General features: G+C 50.2%; 1 protein-coding gene across 1 annotated transcript in view; it reads right to left on the bottom strand.

Annotated features, from left to right (window-relative positions):
• The window catches only part of LOC146869183 (E3 ubiquitin-protein ligase TRIM39-like), a gene marked incomplete at its 3' end in the record, with an annotated part of 62,729 nt that overhangs the window by 25,753 nt on the left and 22,834 nt on the right, over positions 1–14,142 (bottom strand). Inside the window, exon 3 of the mRNA XM_085632388.1 lies at positions 11,600–11,830. Coding sequence (XP_085488514.1) covers positions 11,600–11,830 — 231 coding nt within the window. The remainder of the gene's footprint in view (positions 1–11,599; positions 11,831–14,142) is intronic.

Genomic DNA, 14,142 nt, shown 5'->3' with positions numbered 1-14,142 from the left:
CTAGAAACAGAAGTGCATCAGCTGCTTTGCTAGTGCGGCGCCTGTGGATGTGAAGCTTTCTCTTGAAACAGTAGTGCATCAGCTGCTTTGCTAGTGCGGCGCCTGTGGATGTGAAGCTTTCTCTAGAAACAGAAATGCATCAGCTTCTTTGCTGGTGCGGCGCCTGTGGATGTGAAGCTTTCTCTAGAAACAGAAGTGCATCAGCTGCTTTGCTAGTGCGGGGCCTGTGGATGTGAAGCTTTCTCTGGAAACAGAAGTGCATCAGCTGCATTGCTAGTGCGGCGTCTGTGGATGTGAAGCCTTCTTTAGAAACAGAAGTGCATCAGCTGCTTTGCTAGTGCGACGCCTGTGGATGTGAAGCTTTCTCTAGAAACAGAAGTGCATCAGCTGCTTTGCTAGTGCGGGCCTGTGGATGTGAAGCTTTCTCTGGAAACAGAAGTGCATCAGCTGCATTGCTAGTGCGGCGTCTGTGGATGTGAAGCCTTCTCTAGAAACAGAAGTGCATCAGCTGCTTTGCTAGTGCGGTGCCTGTGGATGTGAAGCTTTCTCTGGAAACAGAAGTGCACCAGCTGCTTTGCTAGTGCGGCGCCTGTGGATTTGAAGCTTTCTCTAGAAACAGAAGTGCATCAGCTGCTTTGCTAGGGCGGCGCCTGTGGATGTGAAGCTTTCTCTAGAAATAGAAGTGCATCAGCTGCTTTGCTAGAGTGGCGCCTGTGGATGTGAAGCTTTCTCTAGAAACAGAAGTGCATCAGCTGCTTTGCTAGTACGGAGCCTGTGGATGTGAAGCTTTCTCTAGAAACAGAAGTGCATCAGCTGCATTGCTAGTGCGGCGTCTGTGGATGTGAAGCCGTCTCTAGAAACAGAAGTGCATCAGCTGCTTTGCTTGTGCGGTGCCTGTGGATGAGAAGCTTTCTCTGGAAACAGAAGTGCATCAGCTGCTTCGCTAGTGCGGCACCTGTGGATGAGAAGCTTTCTCTGGAAACAGAAGTGCACCAGCTGCTTTGCTAGTGCGGCTCCTGTGGATGTGAAGCTTTCTCTAGAAACAGAAGTGCATCAGCTGCTTTGCTTGTGCGGTGCCTGTGTATGTGAAGCTTTCTCTAGAAACAGAAGTGCATCAGCTGCTTTGCTAGTGCGGCACCTGTGGATGAGAAGCTTTCTCAGGAAACAGAAGTGCACCAGCTGCTTTGCTAGTGCGGCTCCTGTGGATGTGAAGCTTTCTCTAGAAACAGAAGTGCATCAGCTGCATTGCTAGTGCGGCACCTGTGGATGTGAAGCTTTCTCTAGAAACAGAAGTGCATCAGCTGCTTTGCTAGTGTGGCGCCTGTGGATGTGAAGCTTTCTCTAGAAACAGAAGTGCATCAGCTGCTTTGCTAGTGCGGCGCCTGTGGATTTGAAGCTTTCTCTAGAAACAGAAGTGCATCAGCTGCTTTGCTAGTGCAGCGCCTGTGGATGTGAAGCTTTCTATGGAAACAGAAGTGCATCAGCTGTTTTGCTAGTGCGGTGCCTGTGAAGCTTTCTCTAGAAACAGAAGTGCATCAGCTGCTTTGCTAGTGCGGCGCCTGTGGATGTGAAGCTTTCACTAGAAACAGAAGTGCATCAGCTGCTTTGCTAGTGCAGCGCCTGTGGATGTGAAGCTTTCTCTGGAAACAGAAGTGCATCAGCTGCTTTGCTAGTGCGGCGCCTGTGGATGTGAAGCTTTCTCTAGAAACAGAAGTGCATCAGCTGCTTTGCTAGTGCGGCGCCTGTGGATGTGAAGCTTTCTCTGCAAACAGAAGTGCATCAGCTGCTTTGTTAGTGCGGTGCCAGTGGATGAGAAGCTTTCTCTAGAAACAGAAGTGCATCAGACGCTTTGCTAGTGCGGCGCCTGTGGATGTGAAGCTTTCTCTAGAGACAGAAGTGCATCAGCTGCTTTGCTAGTGCGGCGCCTGTGGATGTGAAGCTTTCTCTAGAGACAGAAGTGCATCAGCTGCTTTGCTAGTGCGGCGCCTGTGGATGTGAAGCTTTCTCTGGAAACAGAAGTGCATCAGCTGCTTTGCTAGTGCGGCGCCTGTGGATGTGAAGCTTTCACTAGAAACAGAAGTGCATCAGCTGCTTTGCTAGTGCGGCGCCTGTGGATGAGAAGCTTTCTCTAGAAACAGAAGTGCACCAGCTGCTTTGCTAGTGCGGCGCCTGTGGATTTGAAGCTTTCTCTAGAAACAGAAGTGCATCAGCTGCTTTGCTAGTGCAGCGCCTGTGGATGTGAAGCTTTCTCTGGAAACAGAAGTGCATCAGCTGTTTTGCTAGTGCGGTGCCTGTGAAGCTTTCTCTAGAAACAGAAGTGCATCAGCTGCTTTGCTAGTGCCGGGCCTGTGGATGTGAAGCTTTCACTAGAAACAGAAGTGCATCAGCTGCTTTGCTAGTGCGGCGCCTGTGGATGTGAAGCTTTCTCTGCAAACAGAAGTGCATTAGCTGCTTTGTTAGTGCGGCGCCAGTGGATGAGAAGCTTTATCTAGAAACAGAAGTGCATCAGACGCTTTGCTAGTGCGGCGCCGGTGGATGTGAGGCTTTCTCTAGAAACAGAAGTGCATCTGCTGCTTTGCTAGTGCGGCGCCTGTGGATGTGAAGCTTTCTCTAGAAACAGAATTGCATCAGTCGCTTTGCTAGTGCGGCGCCTGTGGATGTGAAGCTTTCTCTAGAAACAGAAGTGCATCAGCTGCTTTGCTAGTGCGGCGCCTGTGGATGTGAAGCTTTCCCTAGAAACAGAAGTGCACCAGCTGCTTTGCTAGTGCGGCGCCTGTGGATGTGAAGCTTTCTCTAGAAACAGAAGTGCATCAGCTGCTTTGCTAGTGCGGCGCCTGTGGATGTGAGGCTTTCTCTAGAAACAGAAGTGCATCAGCTGCTTTGCTAGTGCGGCGCCTGTGGATGTGAAGCTTTCTCTGGAAACAGATGTGCATCAGACGCTTTGCTAGTGCGGCGTCTGTGGATGTGAAGCCGTCTCTAGAAACAGAAGTGCATCAGCTGCTTTGCTTGTGCGGTGCCTGTGTATGTGAAGCTTTCTCTAGAAACAGAAGTGCATCAGCTGCTTTGCTAGTGCGGCACCTGTGGATGAGAAGCTTTCTCTGGAAACAGAAGTGCACCAGCTGCTTTGCTAGTGCGGCTCCTGTGGATGTGAAGCTTTCTCTAGAAACAGAAGTGCATCAGCTGCTTTGCTTGTGCGGTGCCTGTGTATGTGAAGCTTTCTCTAGAAACAGAAGTGCATCAGCTGCTTTGCTAGTGCGGCACCTGTGGATGAGAAGCTTTCTCAGGAAACAGAAGTGCACCAGCTGCTTTGCTAGTGCGGCTCCTGTGGATGTGAAGCTTTCTCTAGAAACAGAAGTGCATCAGCTGCATTGCTAGTGCGGCACCTGTGGATGTGAAGCTTTCTCTAGAAACAGAAGTGCATCAGCTGCTTTGCTAGAGTGGCGCCTGTGGATGTGAAGCTTTCTCTAGAAACAGAAGTGCATCAGCTGCTTTGCTAGTGCAGCGCCTGTGGATTTGAAGCTTTCTCTAGAAACAGAAGTGCATCAGCTGCTTTGCTAGTGCAGCGCCTGTGGATGTGAAGCTTTCTATGGAAACAGAAGTGCATCAGCTGTTTTGCTAGTGCGGTGCCTGTGAAGCTTTCTCTAGAAACAGAAGTGCATCAGCTGCTTTGCTAGTGCGGCGCCTGTGGATGTGAAGCTTTCTCTAGAAACAGAAGTGCATCTGCTGCTTTGCTAGTGCGGCGCCTGTGGATTTGAAGCTTTCTCTAGAAACAGAAGTGCATCAGCTGCTTTGCTAGTGCAGCGCCTGTGGATGTGAAGCTTTCTATGGAAACAGAAGTGCATCAGCTGTTTTGCTAGTGCGGTGCCTGTGAAGCTTTCTCTAGAAACAGAAGTGCATCAGCTGCTTTGCTAGTGCGGCGCCTGTGGATGTGAAGCTTTCTCTGCAAACAGAAGTGCATCAGCTGCTTTGTTAGTGCGGTGCCAGTGGATGAGAAGCTTTTTCTAGAAACAGAAGTGCATCAGACGCTTTGCTAGTGCGTCGCCTGTGGATGTGAAGCTTTCTCTAGAGACAGAAGTGCATCAGCTGCTTTGCTAGTGCGGCGCCTGTGGATGTGAAGCTTTCTCTAGAGACAGAAGTGCATCAGCTGCTTTGCTAGTGCGGCGCCTGTGGATGTGAAGCTTTCTCTGGAAACAGAAGTGCATCAGCTGCTTTGCTAGTGCGGCGCCTGTGGATGTGAAGCTTTCTCTAGAAACAGAAGTGCATCAGCTGCTTTGCTAGTGCGGCGCCTGTGGATGAGAAGCTTTCTCTAGAAACAGAAGTGCACCAGCTGCTTTGCTAGTGCGGCGCCTGTGGATTTGAAGCTTTCTCTAGAAACAGAAGTGCATCAGCTGCTTTGCTAGTGCAGCGCCTGTGGATGTGAAGCTTTCTCTGGAAACAGAAGTGCATCAGCTGTTTTGCTAGTGCGGTGCCTGTGAAGCTTTCTCTAGAAACAGAAGTGCATCAGCTGCTTTGCTAGTGCCGGGCCTGTGGATGTGAAGCTTTCACTAGAAACAGAAGTGCATCAGCTGCTTTGCTAGTGCGGCGCCTGTGGATGTGAAGCTTTCTCTGCAAACAGAAGTGCATTAGCTGCTTTGTTAGTGCGGCGCCAGTGGATGAGAAGCTTTATCTAGAAACAGAAGTGCATCAGACGCTTTGCTAGTGCGGCGCCGGTGGATGTGAGGCTTTCTCTAGAAACAGAAGTGCATCTGCTGCTTTGCTAGTGCGGCGCCTGTGGATGTGAAGCTTTCTCTAGAAACAGAATTGCATCAGTCGCTTTGCTAGTGCGGCGCCTGTGGATGTGAAGCTTTCTCCAGAAACAGAAGTGCATCAGCTGCTTTGCTAGTGCGGCGCCTGTGGATGTGAAGCTTTCCCTAGAAACAGAAGTGCATCAGCTGCTTTGCTAGTGCAGCGCCTGTGGATGTGAAGCTTTCCCTAGAAACAGAAGTGCACCAGCTGCTTTGCTAGTGCGGCGCCTGTGGATGTGAAGCTTTCTCTAGAAACAGAAGTGCATCAGCTGCTTTGCTAGTGCGGCGCCTGTGGATGTGAGGCTTTCTCTAGAAACAGAAGTGCATCAGCTGCTTTGCTAGTGCGGCGCCTGTGGATGTGAAGCTTTCTCTGGAAACAGATGTGCATCAGACGCTTTGCTAGAGCGGCGCTTGTGGATTTGAAGCTTTCTCTGGAAACAGAAGTGCATCAGCTGCTTTGCTAGTGCGGCGCCTGTGGATTTGAAGCTTTCTCTAGAAACAGAAGTGCATCAGCTGCTTTGCTAGTGCGGCGCCTGTGGATGTGAAGCTTTTTCTAGAAACAGAAGTGCATCAGCTGCTTCAGAAGCTGGCTGAGCCCCCGCTCCACCAAGCCATTCTCTGGAAATGGTATAGCTTGACACGCTTGCAACCCCTCCGCGTGTTGCTCATCGTTGAATTCAGGTAACTAAAAGTCTAATGTAAACATTATTACACTAAAAAAGCCCTTTTGTGTGCATGTTTGTGCTGGTGAGTTTCCGTCAGTGCAGTGTGCCCTTCTCTTCAGAGTCAAGTGACATGATGGGGGTTCCTCTTCAGCACCCTGCAGCATGAACTTCTGGGTGCTATCCAAAATGAATAACCAACAACAGCCCCCGTTAGCTAATAGCTTTTATACTAGCTGGCACTTGCACGACCCTGGAATCCGCTCCAGCTCCCACATCTTAAACAATAGTGGCAGGTTCACAATTCCGGTGTGTGATATTATTAGATGAGGATGTGGCCTAATGGCTAAAACGGTCAACCGTGCAGCTGGGGAACCCGGTTCGGGCCTCGGTAGGATGCTGAACATCCTGTGATTCTGGCAAGCCAGTTAATCTCTCCGTGCCTAACAAAATGAATGTGTTCGTCTGTAACGCAACTGGTGCTCATGTAAAGAGCTCTGATACCTTCGGGTTGAGTTTGCGCTATATAAAACTAAATGAGAAATTATACTGTTACCTCAGGAAAGGACCCTTAAATACTTGCTCTTTTAGCAGTGCGGGCTGACTGGTGGGAAGCGGGTGGTGCATGTTCACGACTCCGTGTCCAGAGATAACTGGAAACGTGAGCATAGAGTGTTGTTTTGGGTGTACCTATACCATCCCTCTCGCAAGATCCCATCTCAGAAACCCCCACGCGCCAGCTGCGGGGTGTGTGTGTGTTGTTGAATTATTAGCTGCACTCTAGATTCTCAGTAGAGTATTCATGAAACTAGACCTGTAACAACTCTGTAACACTCTAACAACAGCAACAGCAAATCCTGCCGTACTGCCGCACCGTCTTCAGTGTTACTGGTGGAAGCAGAAGTTTATATTGTGAATTCAGCTTTGTCGCCAGAATGAAAGGGGACGTTGAAGGACGTTAAAGGGTGTTGAAGGGCATAGTTTTCGGACTCTAACTGGAAAGTGTGGACACGGATGTGTGCAGGTATCTTACAGCTTTCGGGTGTTTCAGAGATGCACAAAGCCCACAATGCCCATGTAAGCAGCTAGTTTTCCCACTCGCATATTTGGGAGCAGATTGATGTCTGAGCAGTGTTGGTAGGGTGGGCGCCAAACTCTGCTCTGCCGGCGGCAGGCAGAGTTTTTGCCAAACTCCGTGCTCCAAGCAGAGCACAGAATGTGGCAAAACTGTGCCAAAGAAGCTGAGTTTGCCGCCCACTCCTAGAATCAACTTCCCTGGTCACATGACATAGCAGTGGGTGATATGAATGAGTTTACATGACACAGTCTGTTTTTCCAAAACAAGTCACATGACACAATCTGTGAAATTCTGAATGTTATCACATGAAGCAGTGCAGTGTAGGATTTACTGAATGAGGCCACATGACATACTCTATGATATTTTGAATGGGGTCACATGGCACTATATTGTCTGTTATATTCTAATCTGTGTAACATGACTCAGCACATGGAGAACTTCACATATTAATATAAATCCTGAATGATTTCCACCCGTAGAGGAGACATTTTACAAGACCTACAGGTGATATCACACACACTGAGAGCACATCTAGAGCGGCAAATGGAGACTGGTTTCTTCCTCTGAACACTCTGTATGCCACGCTCTGAATACAGGTATTTGGACTTCTGCAGTGATGTGTGTCGTCCTAATGGGGTCTCATACACTATGATCTATGTTACAATTTAGCTACATGCTGTAATCTATAGCGCCTAGACACCAACGGAGAGAGTGGATGTTTCATTTGTGCTACATATGGGGGTTTGGGTGAGCACAGAGTGTGTCTATTGTGATTTAATGTATGGGGACAGGAGTCCATTTTGGATCCCCCTATGTGTGAATAGTACATATGATGGAGGATGGAGGGACCTGCCGATAGGGATGTAGATCGTGGAAACCTTCTTCAGGTTTTAGTGGCGGACTAGACTTCTGTGAACGGAAAGGAATGAGGGAGACAAATGATGCTCTGAAGGACATTCACTGCTCATTTCCTGCATCCTTCATCCCCAGAAGAGCTAATGCAGTTCTGTGCAGCGGCCGGGAGGGAAGGCCTCTCTTCTGAGCCTTTGCCTCAGTTTCCTCTGTCACGGCACACCCAGCTCCGCTCTCTCTTCTTGCCAATACAGTGACAAAGACTTTAGCCTGACCAGTCTGTGCTGAAAAATCAAATGTTAGAACTGCCTGAAACCAGCTCCAGAGACGGAGCTCTCGAATTTTCATCTACATCTAAAAAAACTAGGACAAATATTAGTGATAAACCCAGGTCACTGTGCCAGGAGTCTCTTTCACCAGGCTGGCTATAGAATAGAGGAGCTGTCGACTGCCTATAGAATAGAGGAGCTGTAGGCTACCTATAGAGGAGCCGTCTGCTGGAGAAAGGCGTTGGTGAATTAGAACCCCCAAGAGAGAAGCCTGCCTTGTAAAGTCATCAGCACTTCTGACTGGTGAGTAAGGAGCGGTGCAAGGGGCTTGGGTCCTAACCCTGCTGAAGGAGCTGGATCTACCTCATTTGAAGAGGCCAACTCACTGAGCAGAAGAGGTACTGGAAGTGTGCCCAGGAGGAGGTACGAGCAGAGAGGTACTGGAAGTGTGCCCAGGAGGAGGTACGAGCAGAGAGGTACTGGAAGGGTGCCCAGGAGGAGGTACGAGCAGAAGAGGTACTGGAAGTCTGCCCAGGAGGAGGAGGTACGAGCAGAGAGGTACTGGAAGTGTGCCCAGGAGGAGGTACGAGCAGAGAGGTACTGGAAGGGTGCCCAGGAGGAGGTACGAGCAGAAGAGGTACTGGAAGTGTGCCCAGGAGGAGGAGGTACGAGCAGAGAGGTACTGGAAGTGTGCCCAGGAGGAGGAGGTACGAGCAGAGAGGTACTGGAAGTGTGCCCAGGAAGAGGTATGAGCAGAGAGGTACTGGAAGTGTGCCCAGGAGGAGGTACGAGCAGAGAGGTACTGGAAGTGTGCCCAGGAGGAGGTATAAGCAGAAGGGGTATTAGAAGAGTGTTCTGCAAGAGAAGGAGGTACGAACCGGATTACTAGAGGTGTGTCCTGCAAAAGGTGGTACTGGCAGAAGGAGTACCATAAGAGTCGTCTTCTGGAGGAGGAGGTACAAGAAGGAGTACCATAAGAGTGCCCTGCAAGAGGAGGAGGCACTGGAAGAAGGAGTACCATAAGAGTGGTCCGCTGGAGGAGGAGGTACAAGAAGGAGTACCATAAGAGTGGTCTGCTGGAGGAGGAGGTACATGAAGGAGTACCATAAGAGTGGTCTGCTGGAGGAGGAGGTACAAGAAGGAGTACCATAAGAGTGCCCTGCAAGAGGAGGAGGCACTGGAAGAAGGAGTACCATAAGAGTGGTCCGCTGGAGGAGGAGGTACATGAAGGAGTACCATAAGAGTGGTCTGCTGGAGGAGGAGGTACAAGAAGGAGTACCATAAGAGTGGTCTGCTGGAGGAGGAGGTACAAGAAGGAGTACCATAAGAGTGGTCTGCTGGAAGAGAAGGTACAAGAAGGAGTACCATAAGAGTGCCCTGCAAGAGGATGAGGCACTGGAAGAAAGAGTACCATAAGAGTGGTCTGCTGGAAGAGGAGGTACAAGAAGGAGTACCATAAGAGTGGTCTGCTGGAGGAGGAGGTACAAGAAGGAGTACCATAAGAGTGGTCTGCTGGAGGACGAGGTACATGAAGGAGTACCATAAGAGTGGTCTGCTGGAGGAGGAGGTACATGAAGGAGTACCATAAGAGTGGTCTGCTGGAGGAGGAGGTACAAGAAGGAGGTACAAGAAGGAGTACCATAAGAGTGGTCTGCTGGAGGAGGAGGTACATGAAGGAGTACCATAACAGTGGTCTGCTGGAGGAGGAGGTACAAGAAGGAGTACCATAAGAGTGGTCTGCTGGAGGAGGAGGTACATGAAGGAATACCATAAGAGTTGTCTGCTGGAGGAGGAGGTACATGAAGGAGTACCATAAGAGTGGTCTGCTGGAGGAGGAGGTACAAGAAGGAGTACCATAAGAGTGGTCTGCTGGAGGAGGAGGTACAAGAAGGAGTACCATAAGAGTGGTCTGCTGGAGGAGGAGGTACAAGAAGGAGTACCATAAGAGTGGTCTGCTGGAGGAGGAGGTACAGGAAGAAGGGGCACTAGAGGAGTGCCCTGCAAAAGGTGGAGGTACCAGCAGAAGGAGTAGGAGAGGAGTGCATGTAAGTGGAAGCCATCTAGGAAATTAGATCACACCTGCCCAGGAAGAACAAAGAACTGTGACCACCTCTTGTGCTGTTATGGACTTTTAAAGGGTCTGCTTGTGTGAATCTCCCGCCAATTACTTGATTAATTCATCCCAGAATGGGGTGAGCTGTTGGAGCGAAGAGGCTGAGATGGGAGACCTTCTATTAAAGTTTAAAGAAGACACCCTCAGAGGGATGCTCTCTACCACCCACGGAGGGATACTATCCGTCACCCTCGGAGGGATGCTCTCTACCACCCTCGGAGGGATACTATCCGTCACCCTGGGAAGGATGCTCTCTGCGACCCTCAGAGAGATACTTTCTGTCACCCTAAAAGGGATGCTGTCCGTCACCCTCAGAGGGATGCTGTCCGTCACCCTCGGAGGGATGCTGTCCGTCACCCTCGGAGGGATGCTGTCCGTCACCCTCGGAGGGATGCTGTCCGTCACCCTCGGAGGGATGCTATCCGTCACCCTCGGAGGGATGCTCTCCGTCACCGTCGGAGGGAAGCTCTCCGTCACCCTCGGAGGGATGCTCTCCGTCACCCTCGGATGGATGCTCTGCGTCACCCGCGGAGGGATGCTCTCCGTCACCCTCGGAGGGATGCTGTCCGTCACCCTCGGAGGGATGCTGTCCGTCACCCTCGGAGGGATGCTGTCCGTCACCCTCGGAGGGATGCTGTCCATCACCCTCGGAGGGATGCTCTCCGTCACCGTCAGAGGGAAGCTCTCCGTCACCCTCGGAGGGATGCTCTCCGTCACCCTCGGAGGGATGCTCTCCTTCACCCTCGGATGGATGCTCTCCGTCACCCTCGGAGGGATGCTCTCCGTCACCCTCAGAGGGATGCTCTCTGTCACCCTTCGGAGGGATGCTCTCTGTCACCCTTCGGAGGAATGCTCTCTGTCATCTTCGGAGGGATGTTCTCTGTCACCCTAGGAGGGATGCTCTCTGTCACCTTCGGAGGGATGCTCTCCGTCACCCTCGGAGGGATGCTCTCTGTTGCCCTCATCCAATGCGCTTCACATGGAGCTACTTCTCTGGAAATTTCTTGGCTGTTAACTAATCAACATACTTGAGCCGAGCATCGCTGTTAAAGTGACAGGGTATGACCACGATAAGGAGGTTTACACCTCTAGCCCCACCCTAAGCCATATTAGAGAGGAATTTGGTTGCTGTATATGGTGTCAAGAAAATCTAGTTGTAAATTAAATTTCTATGCTGCCGCGCAGCAATTTGCAGAGATTCATTTTGCACACTCTGTAATATGATCAAGGGTTACTCGTAATATAAAATTGTCACTATTCTTCAAACTAAAGAGTTTCCTGTGGAAATCTCTACCTTTATCTGGGGCAACACGCCATCAACCAATCCAAATGCCTAGTCACATAGCTGGTCACCCTAACAAGAGGTCAGCGCACGTGAAAGTAGGTGACCACTTGCATCAGGAGAAAAGAAATCAATTTAAAACAGAAATGTTTTCAAACGTCTTAGAAAAGGAGAATTTGGTTTCTTTCCAAATTTCTAAGATGTTTTCTCACATTATGCTTTACATTTTTATCCAGCTTTTTTCACATTTTGCTCCTTCATATCCCTGTTAATTACTGTCATTAGAATTACTCGGTGTGTTGCATTAACTTGCATATGATAATGTAAGAGGTCACTGTACATTACACCGCTTGTATATTGAATCTGGCTCTCAGCCTCAAGTAGGACACTGTAAATAATCCATGACTGTATATTGTGTGCGGCTGTCAGAGTGCGTGGGGTCACTGTGCATTGACCCTGCCAGGAGATCATGTGTGTTCCACTCATACATTTATTAATGCACACAAAATATGAATATTTCACTTCCTTCTTTTGTTGTATTTGCCAAACAGTATCTCACCTTTAGGAGTTCCCATGCGGGCACCTCACACTTCTTTTCTATCTCCGTTATCAGGGCGTTGAGAGAGGTGATTTGATTGGACAGTTTGGTGATATTTGCATTTTCTACCATGGTAATTTTCTTCTCCATCTCCTCCAGTCTCCCGTGCAGTGTTTGCTCATTTTTTTTCAGGAGTTGCCGCAGTTTTTTAATCTCAGATTCAAGTTTCTTCTTCTCAGTTCTTAGCTTGTTCTGTCAGAAGCAAAGAAATGCTGGTTAGATCTTATAAAGCTTCCTATAGGCCGTCCTGAGAGTGGGGGTCCAGGAGGAGGGTGGAGGGGCGGCCTATTGTGATTGTCATCACCTTGCACAAAGGGTTTGTCTGAGAGACATCCACAAAATGATATTTGAAAGAGAATGTAGATTTTTCACAGCCTGATGGGCCGAAAATCTGTATTTTATTAAAGACCCGAGGGCTAAGATTATGCAAATCTCCTCAATTGCCAGCTCACAGCAGCAACAATCGAAGAATATAGAACTTCAATAACATTCTAATAGGCTATAAAGTTCCCCTGCACAGTGTTCTCCATTTTTTTGGCGTTGCGAACAAGATAGTTTTCTAAGATCCATAACTTTCTAATGAAAAACTTCATCAGTGAAAACTGGCAACTCTGACAAAAAAAAACAACAATACAAAATCAAGAACTTTTCTCCATTAGGGAGGGTTCCAATGTGGAGGAATAATCTTAGCCTCCGTGTCTCTAATAAAATCCAGATTTTCTGCCCACCAGGCTGTGAAAAATCTAAATTTTATGGCATGACACAGAGGCCCATAAACACAAGAGAGCCCCACGTGATGCATGGTGAGGGGAACTAGAGGCGAGTGGAGATCAGCCGCGATCGGGAGCGGCGGAGATACCGGAGAGGCGGACCAGAGAGGTGAGCGCTCGGCGCGAGGCGACCCCTGTGTGAGGCCTGGGGCTGCCTCTGAGATGTGCCTCGATCCCTGTGCGTGTGAGGAGGACACAGCGAATTCAATATCGCTGCGGGGCTGCCGCGTAATACAGACGGCAGCACTGAGACCCATGACGAAAGATGCAGGCATAAAGTAAGGAAATACGGCGGGACAGCAGATCTTCCCCACGCTTGCTGGGGAAGCAGACACACCCTGTGGTTGAGCCCACTGCGAAGTTATACGGCATACTACATGCTGCAGCGCCACCATTTTGTGACAGGGTTGAGTGGAGCTAGGACACTAGTCTGCTGAGACCCACAGGGAGCAAAACCAAGTAAAGGCCCCAGGGGGGCTCTTTGAGGAGGCTGCCCTACTCATTTGGAGCCAGGTGGAACACGAGAGACCGGTGGCTGCAGTACAAATTTGGGAGGCGCCAGGGAAGGTGACGCGATTTATTGCGGGCAGTTGGGTGCTGAGTCGCGACGGCAGACCATCGGAGGGGTTCATCTCCCAGACCCCCACGGAGATCGCGCAGCCAGGCCCGAGTTGCAGTGGACGAGTGGTTCCCAGGCAAGCCTGATGAGGTCATAGTGCGGCTGCATATGACATTGGAGTAGGAAGACTGTGGCGGACCTCGGCGCTTGATACTCCGAATACTCAGCGGTGCACTGAGGCCCTGGGCATAGAGGCAGGCGGCGACTCTGAAGCCTGAGTACCGCGCACGAAGAACACTCACTGCAGGGGTTGCACCGGGTACAGTGGTAATAAGAAGCTGGCGCACCAGTTAGCGTGGAACAATCCTCCAGCAGGCTGTATTAACTGCGAGGGACAAAGATGGGTCGAGTGGATAGAGCGCAGCCCAAGCTGTCATTTTAGCAGAAGCGGTCCAAATCCAGCGACGTTTATGCTGAAACGGCCTCCAGAGAGCATGGCCAGCCCATAGAGGAACAAAGTCCGGATATCCGAGGCATGCTAGTTGCCATGGAAAAAAGTTTGCAGAGGGGCATTCCATCTCTCGGCACGAAAATGGATGCATTATCTTCCCGCATGGACAGGATGGTGGAAAGATTAGACAAACATGCCGAGCGGCTGGACATGTCGCAGCGCAGACTGACTGAGGTGAAGGAAGCGCATACCACGCTTGACACGGAGCACAAGCAACTGGGCAGGGTGCGGAGGGTCTTACAGGATAAGACCGAGGATTTAGAAGCTCGCTTGCAAATTACGGGACTTCCGGAGGCCACACCCATGGGCAATATGGAACAATTTGTTGAAAAGCTTCTGAAAGCCCTGCTGGGGAGGATGCGTTCTCCAATTCCGTTCTCTGGGGCCCGGCCTTCCCCGGGGGTGCTGCCTTGCCAATCATAGCGAAGTTACTCAACTTCCGAGACCGGGACGTCGCATTGAAGTTGGCCAGGGAAAAGCAGCCCTTGGGATATGAGGGGTCCGTGATATCGCTGTTTCCGGACTTCACGGCAAGCGTACAGGAGGCGTGCTGACAGTTCATGGGAGTGGATGATGCTATGCTGTATCCAGCCAAGTTGCGTGTTAACAGACAAGGCCGATCTCACATATTCACTGATCCGAAGGAACTGCAGAAGGCGCTGAA

Source organism: Triturus cristatus, chromosome 1_1 (genome assembly GCF_964204655.1).
Source record: "Triturus cristatus chromosome 1_1, aTriCri1.1, whole genome shotgun sequence".
NCBI lineage: Eukaryota > Metazoa > Chordata > Amphibia > Caudata > Salamandridae > Triturus > Triturus cristatus.
Note: the sequence above shows the minus strand (reverse complement) of the source record. Positions and strands in the feature narration are given on the sequence as shown.